We start from the raw sequence: 14,670 nt of genomic DNA, 5'->3' as shown, positions 1-14,670 counted from the left end.
TGAGGAAGCAACCCAATGTGCGTTTCAGTTAACCCTTCATCAGAAATGATAATGTGATTGTATGGTGTTTTTACATTGTGTATGTTCATTATATACCAGTGGTATCAAGTTTTTGCTGTAACCTGCTTCTCCTCCAACTTATTTTATGATTTATTGTTTTATTATGATTTTTTTTCTGATGTAAATAAAGGTAATGATTTCTATATACTATATAGTTTTCATATTTCTTTTAATGCAGCAATGGTAATCTGCATAATAGTTATGTATTTTATTTCCTTCCAGAGGATGTTTCCATCTGTCTGTGGTCGGTGTATAATCTCATGATGGCTCTTCCTTCAGTGTCTCCTGTCTCTGTTCTGCGGGGTCACAATGCAGCTGTTACATGCTGCGCTTTTAGCCCTGATGGGAAACTGCTGGCTACTGGTGGGCAAGACAGGGTAAGAAGTGACGTGGCTAGTGGTTTGTGGAAGGTGTGAATATTGTGATGGACTAGAATATTGGACTAGAATATATAGTTTATGAATATATATATATTCCCTGTATATGCACGAGTATATCTTTGTATTTTCTGTCAGTGTGAAATCGAAGCAAATTAAAGTGGCCAGTTGATGTGTCAGCCAGAGTAATACTTTATATTAGTGTAACTTTTTGTTATACAGTAAAACTTCTTCAAAAGACCACCTCTTTGAGAAAACCACCCCTAATCCAGAAAAGATTCTGTTTGACAGATTTGCAGCCCGCCATACAGTATGCATAGTGCACATTTTCTTTGAGAAGACCACCCCCCTAAATGACTGCTTTTCAATCCAATATTGTGTAGTCGTCTTTAAGAAGTTTCCCTGTATATGAACTGTATGTAAATAAGAAGAATCTGTAACATACAGTATTGGTAGATGTGCAGTAATTGACTTCATTTTTCTTTGACACAGTCTTTGCTCTGCTGGGATGTTTCGGTGAACCCCCCTGTTCTTGCTCACACACTGCTGTCATGTCACAAGGACTGGGTGACTTGCTGCTCATGGACAGATGACAACATGTTGGTAAGAACCCAATGACCCTGATTTATCAAAATGTGTGGGAGAAAAAAATGGAGAGATCTTGCCCACAGCAACCAATCACAGCTCAGCTTTCACTTTACCAGAGCTCGATAATATATTAAAGCTGAGCTGTGATTGGTTGAAATGAGAAAAATCTTTCCCGTTTTTCTCTCACACATTTTGATGAATCAGGGCCAATATGTTTTGACTCTTTGATTAAGGGTACGTTCACACAGGCAACAAACATGTGTGGTTTCTTTTTAGCCCGATAACGACCACGGACGAGTATAGACGTCCAGGTTGGCGGCCGTTCCCGCACCTGGACGTCTATACTCGTCCATTATTCTCGTGGGTGCTGCCCAGTGCACCCACGAGATCGCGGCAGGGACTCGGCTGTATCACACAGCCGGGACCCTGCTGCACTGCCAGGACCGAAGTAAACTTCGGTCCCGGCAGTTTTAACCCTTACAGCCGCGGTCGGAAGTGACCGCGGGCTGTAAGTGACCGCGGGATGTAAGTGTTATGACAGAGGGAGGGAGCTCCCTCTGTCACCCCTGCAGCACCCCGCATCCCATGGCCACGGCTGGCCGGGACCTGCCGCACTGCCGGGAGTGAAGTTCACTTCACTCCCGACAGTTTAACCCTTACAGCCGCGGTCAGAAGTGACCGCGCGCTGTAAGGAGTTCTGACAGAGGGAGGGGGCTCCCTCTGTCTCTCCTGCAGCACCCCGGAGCATCGCGGGGTGCTGCTGCATACCTGGGCAGCCGGGGGTCCTACAAAGACCCCCAGGTCTGCCCTGGGTATTGCCTGTAGGACGTGCCAGAGGCACGTCCTAATATGCTGCCTGCTAGTGAAATCTGGCAGGCAGCATATAACTGCAATGCTTGGGAATACTAAGTATTCCAAAGCATTAAAAAGTGTAAAAATAAATAAATAAAAGTGTAAAAATAAATAAAAATTTAATAAAAGTGTAATATATATATATATATATATATATATATATATATATATTAAAAATAAATTTATTAAATTAATCTAATAAAAAAAAAATGCATCTAAATGCGTCTACCATGTGATCCTACACATTATGCAGCAGTCACGGTAATGAGCTCCCTGCTGCGTCTGGGTAGCTTTGTGTGTCCACTGATAGCGGCGGATTTCACGCCAGCAGTCATGAGCGGACACACTGAGCTACCCAGCCGCAGCAGTCATGGATATATTCGCCATGAGCGGGTGCTTATTCCCACAACATGGCGGATATATCCATCAGGAGCCTTAACTGTCACAGACAGACGCGTTATACTGCCAGCCGACCAAGGACCAATCAGAGAGGTCCCTGGTCCAGCCAATAACTTGTAGGGGTGCGGTATATAAATGGGGTCACTTGTGAGGGTGGGGGTACTGTTCTGCCCTGAAAGCCAAATGGCGCTCCTCTCCTTCTGAGTCCTACCACGCGGCCAGGGAACCATATATGGTCAAAGCGGGGTATTTCCGAACATGGGACAAGCAGCTAAATAAAATATAGGGTGCATTTCTTTCAATATCAGAAGTTATGTACAAAAAATATGCCCCCCAAATGATGCATTTGTGAAAAATTGCAAATTTCGAATTTTTAACACTGACTTTGTAATAATTCCTGCCAAAAAACTATGGTGGTAAAATACTCGCTGTACCCCCTAGCGAATACCTTAAGGGGTCTAGTTTTTAAAATGGGGTCATTTGGGGGGGGGGGGGTTCCTATGTTCTACTACCTTTTAATTTCTGCAAAGCTTGCATAGCTCATAAAAAAAGATGTACTTTTCAAATTTTCAAAATTTTCAAAATTTCAAGTTCAATTGTTAGGCTTCTAACTAATTTAAAATGTTAATTAAAAACAAAATAATTACGTCAAAATAAAGTAGACATCTGAAAGTATAAGTTTCATAAACTATTTGGTCAGTAAGTATAAATATATGCAACAATTAGTGTTAAAATAGCAAAAATTTTTAATTTTTTGTAAAAATTTCATGATTTTTTGCATTGTAAAAAAAAACTACAAATGATATCGTCTTACTTTTACTATGTACATGAAGGATGACTTGTGACAAAAAAACAATGTCAGAATTATCGTGATTGGCAAAACGTTACCAGAGTTATTCTCTAATAAAGACAGACATCCCCGATTTGAAAAAACAGGCCTGGTCTTTCAGGGGCACACAGGTTTATTTGTATTGGTCCTTAAGGGGTTAATGACTACAGTGGGGAATATTAAAAGATTTGGTTTTCAAAAAACAGCACTTAAAAAAATGATGTCACTTGGAAGCTCTCATGGAAATCAATGGGAACCTAAACAAATGCATGAAAAGCCACGTGATAAAACAGATCAATAGAGGAACCAAAAACCACACTGCAAAGTCCATGCTGAATTTAAAGTGTTTTTTATTTTTTGCCTGTGTGGATATACCTAATATTAACCCCTTAATGACAACGGGTGTAAATGTATGTCCTGGTGCTGTGGTACATTTTCATCCTGTACATGACCACGAGCATCGGAGTGATGATCGGGTCATGTGCGGCAGGTCAGCAGCCAGGGACCTGGCGGTAATGGCCGACATCCGCGATCGTGCGGATGTCTGCCATTAACCCCTCAGATGCCGTGATCAATACAGATCACAGCATCTGCAGCAGCGCAGCTACATTTTATGCTGATCTGATCTCCCACGGCATGGCCGCGGGGATCAGATCAGCTAACATGGTGGACGAAGGTCCTCTCACCTGCCTCCGCTGCCTTCTCGGCTGCTTCTGCTCTGGTCTGAGATTGAGCAGATCAAAGCAGAATACAGCCCATAACACTGATCAGTGCTATGCCCTATGCATAGCACTGAACAGTATTAGAAATCAACTGATTGCTGTAAATAGTCCCCTATGGGGACTATTAAAGTTTAAAAAAAAATGTTAAAAAAAGTTTTTAAAACATTTTATAAAATCCCCTCCCCCAATAAAAATGTAAATTGTCCTTTTTCCCATTTTACCCCCAAAAAGTGTAAAAAAAATAAATAAATTAATAAACATTTGGTATTACCGCGTGCGGAAATGTCCCAACTATTGCAATATAATGTTAATGATCTCGTACGATGAACGGCATGAACGTAAAAAAAAATAATCTAAAATTGCTGCTTTTTTGTCACATTTTATTTTAAATTTTTTTAATAAAATTAAGAAAAGTTTTATGTACACAAATGTGGTATCATTAAAAAGTACAGATCACAGTGCAAAAGATGAGCCCTCATACCGTCGCTTACACGGAAAAATGAAAAAGTTATAGGTCGTCAAAATAGAGGGATTTTTCGTTTCAATAATTTTTATTAAGGTTTTATCAAACATACAAGTATCAAACCAAAAGAAAGGTTACAAACAGTTTCCAAGAATATTGAACAGTGAACATGTGGAACTCAGGCACATTATCTCGTTGCTGAGATGGTTATATATGCAAAGCATATACGATATATATGACATAGATGACATAATTGACACATGTATCTCCCATGTCTCCCAGAACTTCTCTTTAACATCGAGATAGCATTAAAGCAGTCCATAGGACATTAGGTAGATGTCAAAGAACGTAGCGACCACAATTTCCATATATCTATAGTACGTGTATCTAAATCACCTCCATGTTGTACAAGTAGTGTTTCGTACCTACACGCCAAGTCCACTGCTGCCACCATCTCTTTTATATCTGGAGGTTCTATCTCCTTCCAATGTCTTGTAATTATCAATTTAGCTATTGTTAGGACCTTGCAAGTTAATGCTCGCATCTCCAGCTGTATCTCATGTACTCCTATCAGGAGCAAGGCTAATTTGGGAGAGAGATTAGGAAACAATGGATATACGTTTTTAAGGATCAACTCAACATTATTCCAATATGTATGTATCTTCGGGCAGAACCACAAAATATGTGACAATGTCCCCCTCTGTCCACAATTCCTCCAACACAGTGGTGATGCATCATGGTACATGGCGTGTAGGCGTACAGGGGGAAAATACCAACATAATCGCGTTTTAGTCACTGCTTCAATTTGTGATACGCTTTTTAACGACTTATAGATCCAATTGGATGACTGTTCCCAGTCTACATGTGAAATATCGCATGCAAGTTCTCTAGACCACCTAAGGTATGGCTTATCTTGAAACGGTTCAATAACAGAATCTAATAATTTGTAGATTGGTTTAAGTCCTTTATAGTGTAATTGGAACAGTCTAAATAAGTCAGTGGAGTATTTCCAACCAGATTTGTTGTGTGATTGAAGCAAATGTCTGACCTGTAAATATTTATAGAAGTCCGATTTGGGCAAATTATATGTGGAGCTTAGGTATCTAAATTGATGTAAATGATCATCTTGGAGTATAGAGGATATTGCTACTAAACCATTATCTACCCAATTTAGGAGATATAGGTCAGGTATGACATAAGAAACAATATGAATTGGGGAATGTGGGGGTGGGGAGGTGTGCGTTTGGGACGACTTCTTATGAGCCATCTGCCAGCATTCTAGCCCTGCGAACGTTAACGGAGACGCCCCCTGGGTCAGTTTTTGGTCCCATATGTGTAGATAAAGGAGAGTTTTCACCTCCACCAGGCCACTGAGGATCAATTCTATGTTGACCCAAGGTGTTTCCACAGCTCCCGCCCAGTAAAATTTTAATTGAGATACAAGTGTAGCCACATAGTATCTGTGTAGGTCAGGAAGGTCCAGTCCTCCCCTCTGTCTATCCCTCATTAATAGTTTATTAGAAATTCTAGGTTTCTTATGTTTCCAGATGTAAGTGGAAAGTGAAGATTGTGCTTGTTGAAAAAATGATCTTGGAAGTTGTATGGGCAATGTTCTATATAAGTACAACAGTTTCGGAAGTAAGAGCATCTTAAATGCTGCAATTCGTCCCATCCAAGATGCTTCATATCTCCCTATTTTCTCTAGCTCATTTTTCAGGGAATGTAAAAATGGCGCATAGTTACAAGAATATAGCTTTGAAAAGGAGGTAGGTATTTTAATTCCTAGGTACGTAATATTGTCTGTTTGCCAGTCAAGGGGGTGTGTTCTAGCTAGATGATCTCGCAATTGTTGGGTCATGTGAATAGGCAACACCTGTGATTTTTGTACATTCAGTTTATAATACGAAAGTGATCCAAACTGCTGAATTAAGTATAAGATTCTTGGTAAAGAGGTCTCTGGGTCTGTTATGGTGAGGATTACATCATCCGCATATAAAGAAATCAAGTGTTCACTATTTCCAATTTTAATACCTCTAATCTCTCCATCTTCCCTCAAGGCCTGTGCTAGGGGCTCCATACATAGAACGAAAATTAGCGGGGACAGCGGACATCCCTGACGGGTACCGTTGGTTATTAAGAATTCCCGAGAAAGAGACCCATTAGTGAATACTCTCGCATTCGGGAGAGTGTACAATGCTTTAATAGCCTGAAATATCGTCCCCACCACACCCACTCTCTCCAGTACCGAGAAGGCGAACGACCAGTTAATTCGGTCGAACGCCTTCTCGGCATCAAGCGACAGAAAGAGCGCTGGCTCCCCCCTGTTTTCGGTTATATGAAGAAGGTTTAATACTCTCCGAGTGTTGTCGCATGCCTGACGTTTTTGCACAAAACCTACTTGGTCTACATTCACTATTGAGGGCAAAATAGGGGCCAGTCTAGAGGCCAATAATTTGGCGTATAGCTTTACATCCACGTTTAATAGAGAGATAGGTCTAAAATTTTTAGGGGAGTCTGGGTTTTTTCCAGGTTTAGGCAACGTGACTATTATAGCCGCTTGGTTCTCCTTAGGAAGGCAGCCAGTTAGGAAAACCTCCTTTATAAAGTTATGTAAGTGTGGTAGTAGAATATGGGAAAAGCGTTTGTAATAAGAAGTCGACAGGCCATCTGGTCCCGGGGATTTACCCAACGGGAGGGAGGTAATAAGCTTTTTAATTTCTAGAGGGGTTACTTCAGCATTTAGTAAGGATAAGTGAGAGTCTGAGATTTTTGGTAAATTTATGTGTTGAAGAAATCTATTTATATCTATATCTGTGGGCGGAGAAATCTCTGGGTCTTGATCTAGATTATATAAAGATTCATAATACCGCATAAATTGATTTGCAATATCATATGGGTTATACAGCTTAGAGTGTTCAGAGTCCCCCAAGAGGAATGGAATTCTGGATTTAATGTGTTTATCTTTCATTTTTGCAGCTAATAATTTACCTGATTTATTATCAAAGGCATAATATTTAGCTTTAGATTTAACTGACATTTTGAGATACGAATCTAGCATCAGGTCCCTGATCTGCGTTTTAATCAGTTTTAATTCTTGCGCCAGTTGAGGTGTTTTTCCTATTTTATTTTCTGTATCTAGTTGCTTTTGTCTAAGCAGGAGATTATTTAGACATTCTTCCCTTTTCTTTTTATATGTATGCCCTACTCTAATAAAGGATCCCCTAATGTATGCTTTGTGAGCATTCCAAATCGTGGTAGCGGACACATCATCCGTTACATTGCTAGCAAAGTATTCCTCCAGACCCCTCTCCAGAACTCCCCCATATTGAACATGCTGCATAAGAAAGTTGTTGCATCTCCATAGGTAATTCGGAGGGGGAGAGTTGCGTTCCTCCAGTTCTATCAGTATGGGAGAATGGTCTGACCATGACGGTTCTAAAATGGAAGACGACTTTAATATGTCTAAAGTACTGCGATCTATACCAAAAATGTCAATACGTGAATATGTGTTATGCGTCGGAGAATAACAGGTATAATCACGTTCAGAAGAGTGTAAAATTCTCCATGCATCAAAAATATCTTCCCTATGAAAGAGAGAGGAGAGGGACACTGGAGCATGTCTACTGGTGGAGGAAGAATCCATGTCTGGGTCTAATACCGCATTCCAATCACCGCACATGACCAAGTGACCTTGTTTATGTTTGTTAACCAATTTAAATAATCTGTTAAAGAATCTAAGCTGTCTTGTGTTAGGTGCGTACACCGAAACAATTGTATAAAGCACGTTATTGCAAGAACAGACCAAAATGATATATCTACCATTAGCATCAGTTATTATATTAATTTGTTGGAAGGCTACTGTACTATTTATCGCCACCATCACTCCTCTAGATTTAGTGACATAGTGAGCTTGATATATGTTGGGAAAGGCAGAATTATAAACTCTAAATGCATCTTTCTGTAGAAGATGTGTTTCCTGTACACATAAGATGTCGCACCCAGCTTTCTTAGCCTCTGACCACAAGTAAGTACGTTTCTGGGGCACATTCAATCCATTAGTATTCAAAGACAAAACCTTTAAGACCATTCCAAAAGTCTGTATGTATGGAAGTCGCAATCCGTTTTCTTCATCTTAGCAGCGGAGATGGGATGCCATAGGACAGCAGCTGTTGGGAGCGAGATAAGAAGTACCTGAAAGAGAACAGAAACAAACAAGAACAAACAAACACAGAACAGATAAGCTGGCATCGTCAGCAGTAGATTTCCTCGCAACACCAGGTGTTGGAAAGAGAAAATGACGTCTTTGATAGACGCCGCAGTTGGAGGGGGGTTCAACAGTTCCTTGTAAGCCAATCGTATGAAACGGGGGTTTAATGGACAGTCACAGAGTATAGAGCCTCGTACACCGTGGGTCAACGGCGACTTTTAGAGACAGAGTCCGCCAATCCGGGGGAACATGAGATGTGGACGTGCGAGGTTTTGAAGCCGGGGTCACAATTTGTATTCCCCATTTATGAAGTAAAGTAGTCCCATCTTTGAAGGTGCGAATAACATGGGTTCCTTCTCGGTAAGAGATGAGCAGGCGTGTCGGATAACCCCACTTGTACATAATCTGTTTTTCTCTAAGAGCTTGGGTAATAGGGTTTAGCTCTCTACGCAGTTGAAGCGTGGCTGCTGACAGGTCCGCATAGATAGCAACCCCAGAAAACTTTGCGGGCAACGTATCCTTGTTCCTGGAGCGTATCATCAAAGCATCCTTTATATGATAAAAGTGAATGCGGGCGAGTACATCACGGGGTATATTGTCTGCAAGAAATTGAGGCTTCGGGATTCTATGTGCTCTATCAATTAGTAAGTCCCGGGGAGAGCAGTCAGGGATCACTGATTTAATGAGATCTTGAATAAATGGGACCAGGTCTTTCGTGGCGATTTAATAGAGGGATTTTTAACGTACAAATTTGGTCAAAAAGTTAGTGATTTTTTTTTTAAAGTGCAACAATAGTAGAAAAGTATGTAATCATGGGTATCCTTTTAATCGTATTGATCCACAGAATAAAGAACACATGTCATTTTTACCGTAAATTGTACAGCGTGAAAACGAAACCTTCCAAAATTAGCAAAATTTCGGTTTTCTTTTTAATTTCCCCCCACAAATAGTATTTTTTTGGTTGCGCCATACATTTTATGGTAAAATGATGGCATTACGCAGGGCAACTGGTCGCGCAAAAAACAAGCCCTCATACTAGTCTGTGGATGAAAATATAAAAGAGTTTTTAGAAGGCGAGGAGGAGGAAAAAACGAAAATGCTGAAATAAAATTGGCCTGGTCCTTAAGGTTAAAATGGGCCTGGTCCCTAAAGGGTTAAATGCACTTATGATTATTTGACCTTGTATATATTAGAAAATGTAAGATCAATGTATTCTTGTAACAGGTTTCCTCTTCAGGAGATGGATCTGTGTGTCTGTGGGACATCTTGAATGAGACACGCCTGTTGACATTTGCTGGACATCAAAGTGCAGTCAGCAGTGCTTTATGTATGGTATGTACTGTATATCATTTTCATTCCTGCCCACAAATCTACTATAGCGTGTTTGACTTTTACCTGTTTTCTTCTTTAAGGGAGAACGTGTTATCACTACTGGCCGCGATGGTTACCTGAAAGTCTGGAGTCTGACTGGGACAGAAATCGCTAATATTTCCACTCACCACAGTCAGATAAATCAGAGTACTGCATACTGGGAGCCAGAAGATAGTAGAGGTAGAAATGATAAAAAACAGGACAAAATGAAGTGGTACTGAAAAGGTGTATGATTATATATGATACTATTATGCACATTGTTTATTTCAGATGATGCTGATTTAGTGGTTTATACAGCTGGTTCTGATGCCATGGTGTTAAAATGGAGTCCCCTGATGGTGAGACGTGTGAGATGTATACAGCACTTTAGAGACAAACCTTTTGCAATGTCGTATGACATAAAGGATGCTTATTAATACACACAGCATGGCAATAGGAATGACATACCCTGTGATTTGCTTTCTAGATGGAGCACATACAAACTCTACATGGTCATGGAGCTGCTGTTGTATCATCAGCGGCAGATCCTCAGCTTAAAGTTACTGTGACAGCAGCCCAAGATGGATCCATACGGCTATGGGGAGCCCCATGCAGAGATGGTATGAAATAGTGATGTGGACACCTTTAAAGGGGTACTCCGCCCCTAGACACCTAACCCCTATCCAAAGGATACGGGATAAGATGTCAGATTGCCGGGGTCCCGCTGCTGGGGACCCCCAGGATCGCCGCTGCGGCACCGCGCTATCATTACTGCACAGAGCGAGCTCGCTCTGCACGTAATGACAGGCAATACAGGGGCCGGAGCATCGTTACGTCACGGCTCTGCCCCTCGTGACGTCACAGCCCGCCCCCTCAATACAAGTCTATGGTAGGGGGCGTGGCGGTCATCACGCCCCCTACCATAGACTTGTATTGAGGGGGCGGGCTGTGACGTCACGAGGGGCAGAGCCGTGACGTAACGATGCTCCGGCCCCTGTATTGCCTGTCATTACGTGCAGAGCGAACTCGCTCTGTGCAGTAATTATAGCGGGGTGCCGCAGCGGTGATCCCGGGGGTCCCCAGAAGCGGGACCCTGGCAATCTGACATCTTATCCCCTATCCTTTGGATAGGGGATAAGATGTCTAGGGGCGGAGTACCCCCTTTAAGATCTAAGGAAGGCAATGTGTGATCACTTTTCTGATCTGTATACAGACTCTTCATTGGTAACCGGGCACAAGGGAGCAGTCACAGCTATTGCATGGTCCCCTGATGGTGAACTGGTGGTGTCTGGTGGAGAATGCGGAGACATGATTGTGAGGAATCGGGAGAAAACTTTACTGACACTGCAGGTAAACACGATAGGTTTTAAATAGGAAGAAATATAGGTCTAAACTGCGTTATATGATATTAAACATTTCAAATGTAAAAACATTTCTGAAAAATTTCTGTTTGAGAGATATTCACTTACTGGCCATTTTATTTGGTACACTTTGCTAGTACCAGGTTCTTCATGGAATACTTTCTACAAGGTGCTGGAAAAATACCATGTTGGTCCATATGGACATGAAGGCATTGCACAGTTGCTGCAGATTGGTTGGTTGCACAATCACAATGTGAAGCTCCCATTCCACCAAATCCCAAAGGTGCTCTATTGGATTGAGATCTGGTGACTGTGGAGGCCATTGGAGTACAGGGAACTCATTGTCATATTCAAGAAACCAGTTTGAGATCATGTGAGCTGTGTGAGATGGTGCATCATCCTGCTGGAAGTAGCCATCAGAAGATGGGTGCACTATATTCATAAAGGCATGGACATGGTCACCAACTATACTCAGGCTGTAACATTTAAACAATGCTTTTTGGTACAAATGGGCCTAAAGTGTGCCAAGAAAATGTCCCCCACAACAATACAAATCTAGAAGTCTGAACTATTGATACAAGGCAGGATGGATCCATGCTTTCATGTTGTTTGCACCAAATTTTTACACTGCCATCTGAATGTTACAGCTGCAAGCTCCAATTTTGGTGAGCCTGTGGGAATTGTAGCCTCAGTTTCCTGTTCTTAGCTGACAGCAGTGGCACCAGGTTTGACATGTTGTGCATTCAGAGATCGTATTCTGCATACCTTGGTTTTAACAAGTGGCCATTTAAGTTACTGTTGTTTGTCATCTGAAAACCAGTTTGCCCGTTCTCTGACATCAACAAGGCATTTTCGTCCACAACCTGCTGTTATTTTCTCTTTTTCAGACCATTCTCTGTAAATCCTAGAGATGGTTGTGAGTGAAAATTTCCAGTAGATCAGCAGTTTCTGAAATAGTCAAACCAGCCTGTCTGGCACCAACAACGATGCAACATTTAAAGGAGTAGTCCAATGGTGAACAACTTATCCCCTATCCTAAGGATAGGTGATAAGTTGCAGATCGCGGGGGGGTCCGACCGCTGGGGCCCCCCCCATGATCTCCTGTACAGCGCTCCGACGGAAAGGGGGCGTGCCCTCAATACATCTCTATTGCAGAGCCGGGGCGCTGCCTTCGGCAATCTCCGGCTCTGCCATAGCGATGTATTGAGGGGGCGTGTCGGCCGCTGTTTCGTGAGCCTGGCCCCCGTACAGAGAGATGGCAGGGGGCCCCAGCAGTCGGACCCCCCGCGATCTCAAACTTATCCCCTATCCTTAGGAGAGGGGATATGTTTTTAACCACTGGACTACCCCTTTAAAGTCACTTAAATACCCCTTCTTCTTTAGTCTGATGCACAATTTGAACTTCAGCTAGTTGTATCTACAAAACCATTTTTAAATCAACTGGTGCCAGAAAGTTAAACATATTTGTAAATTACTTCTATTAAATCTTAATCCTTCCAGTACTTATCATCTGCTGTAAGCTCCACAGGAATTTCTTTTCTGTCTGACCACAGTGCCCTCTGCTGACACCTCTGTCCAAGTCAGGAACTGTCCAGAGCAGGTTAGGTTTGCTATGGGGATTTGCTCCTGGACAGTTCCTGACATGGACAGAGGGGAATTTATTAAATGATTTATCTGGGAGTTTTTTTTTTTTATGGGTTATTTGTCGCAGTGTCAAATTTGCGGCTTTTCCTGCTAATTTTTTTTTTTACACAAGAAATCTAGTGTAATAGATTTATCATTAGCTATATGTGGCACAGTTTGTCGCAATGCCTGCAAAATCTACACCTGCCCAGACCTGATTTACAAAACTGGCTGTAGACAACATTTGTAAAAAGTCACACGTTTTGGCACAAATGGGTTAAAAAGTCGCAGAGGAGGAATCACACAAAGTGGTGTACTGAAGTACTAGCCCCATATTTATCACATGCCCTGCACCATTTAATACATTTGGTAAAATTGTTTACCTACAGAATAAATTGATAAATTCCCCCCATTGACCCTAAACATACAGCTAGAGCTGGTTTGGTTTAGATCAAAGCATGTTCATGTCCCAAAATGGCCCATTCAATGCCTAGACCTGAATCCAATTGAGAATCTGTGGCAAAACTGAAAATATCTGTTCACAGATGTCTCCATCCAATCTAAGGCTGGGTTCACACCACGTTTTAGGCAATACGGAACCGCATATGGCTGGGGGAGCTAAAACCGTATTCCCTGCCAGATGTGGCCCGTATGTAATGTATTTCAATGAGCCAACGCTTACTCCGGTCGTCTCATTTTTGCCGCATATGCGGTTTTCCCACCGGACCTAAAACCGTGGTCGACCACGGTTTTAGGTTCGGTGGGAAAACCGCATATGCGGCAAAAATGGTGTTGACTTAGCGGGGGTAAATACTTTGCATTCGCCAGATGTCAACTTTTTTTGTTTTCATTATTGTTTGTGTCACAATGAAAGGTATTTTGCACTTTTAAAGTACAATGCATATTGTTTTGACAAATGGTAAAAGTTTACTTGAATTCTAATTTGTAACAGTAGGAAAATAGGCAAAAAGTCCAATGGGGGGTGAATATCCATACATATTAACCTGAAGAATTAAATAAACAGCTTATGTAATTGTAAAACTTTCTGTCTATATTAACACAAAAAAATAGGAAAAAAAATTTTGCTGCATAAAATGGGCTCATACAGGAAAAATGTTGTAAAAAAAAGTTTTTCCTCCTTGCCTTCTAAAAATCATAAATCTTTTATATTTCCATCCACAGACCCATATGCGGGCTTGTTTGTTGCATGACCGATTGTTCTTTTTAATGAAATCCTTTATTTTACCATAAAAGTATAGCGCAACCAAAAAAATATTATTTGTGTGGAGAAATTGAAAAGAAAACCGCAATTTTGCTAATTTTGGAAGATTTTGTTCTCACACTGTACACTTTACGGTAAAAGTGACATGTTTTCTTTATTCTGTGGGTTAAAATGATACCCATGCTCATTTTTAGCACCATGATCTGTAGTGTTTATTGGTACCAGTTTTGTGTATATGTAACGTGATGCGACAAAAATACAGCAATTTTGGACTTTTTTTTGCGCTTCACCATACGGGATAATTGATATTATATTTTGATAGTTCGGAAATTTACACACGCGGCGATACAAAATATGTTTAATTTTTTTTTTAACGGTTCTTGGGATAAAATGGGGGGGAAAGAGGGGCCATTTACATTTTTATTGGGGAGGGGCTTTTTCACTAACAATTTTTTTTACACTTTTTATGTCCCCATAGGGGACTATTTACAGCAATTGCAGATACTGAACAGTGCTATGCCTATGCATAACACTGATCAGTATTATCGGTGATCATCTTCTCTGGCCTGCTTGATGTCAGACCAGAGAAGAAGACCTCGGGATGATGGCAGTGCCGC

At 41.3% G+C, this 14,670-nt stretch overlaps 1 protein-coding gene across 4 annotated transcripts in view; it reads left to right on the top strand.

Annotated features, from left to right (window-relative positions):
* TEP1 (telomerase associated protein 1) overlaps positions 1–14,670 on the top strand; it is a 148,718-nt gene that overhangs the window by 119,581 nt on the left and 14,467 nt on the right. For all 4 annotated transcript variants that reach the window (XM_056528586.1, XM_056528585.1, XM_056528584.1 and 1 more), the window contains exons 43-49: positions 283–437; positions 930–1,040; positions 9,722–9,829; positions 9,910–10,048; positions 10,139–10,206; positions 10,335–10,467; positions 11,061–11,197. In XM_056528586.1, coding sequence (XP_056384561.1) covers positions 283–437; positions 930–1,040; positions 9,722–9,829; positions 9,910–10,048; positions 10,139–10,206; positions 10,335–10,467; positions 11,061–11,197 — 851 coding nt within the window. The remainder of the gene's footprint in view (positions 1–282; positions 438–929; positions 1,041–9,721; positions 9,830–9,909; positions 10,049–10,138; positions 10,207–10,334; positions 10,468–11,060; positions 11,198–14,670) is intronic.

This window comes from Hyla sarda, chromosome 1 (assembly GCF_029499605.1).
Source record: "Hyla sarda isolate aHylSar1 chromosome 1, aHylSar1.hap1, whole genome shotgun sequence".
Lineage (NCBI taxonomy): Eukaryota > Metazoa > Chordata > Amphibia > Anura > Hylidae > Hyla > Hyla sarda.
Note: the sequence above shows the minus strand (reverse complement) of the source record. Positions and strands in the feature narration are given on the sequence as shown.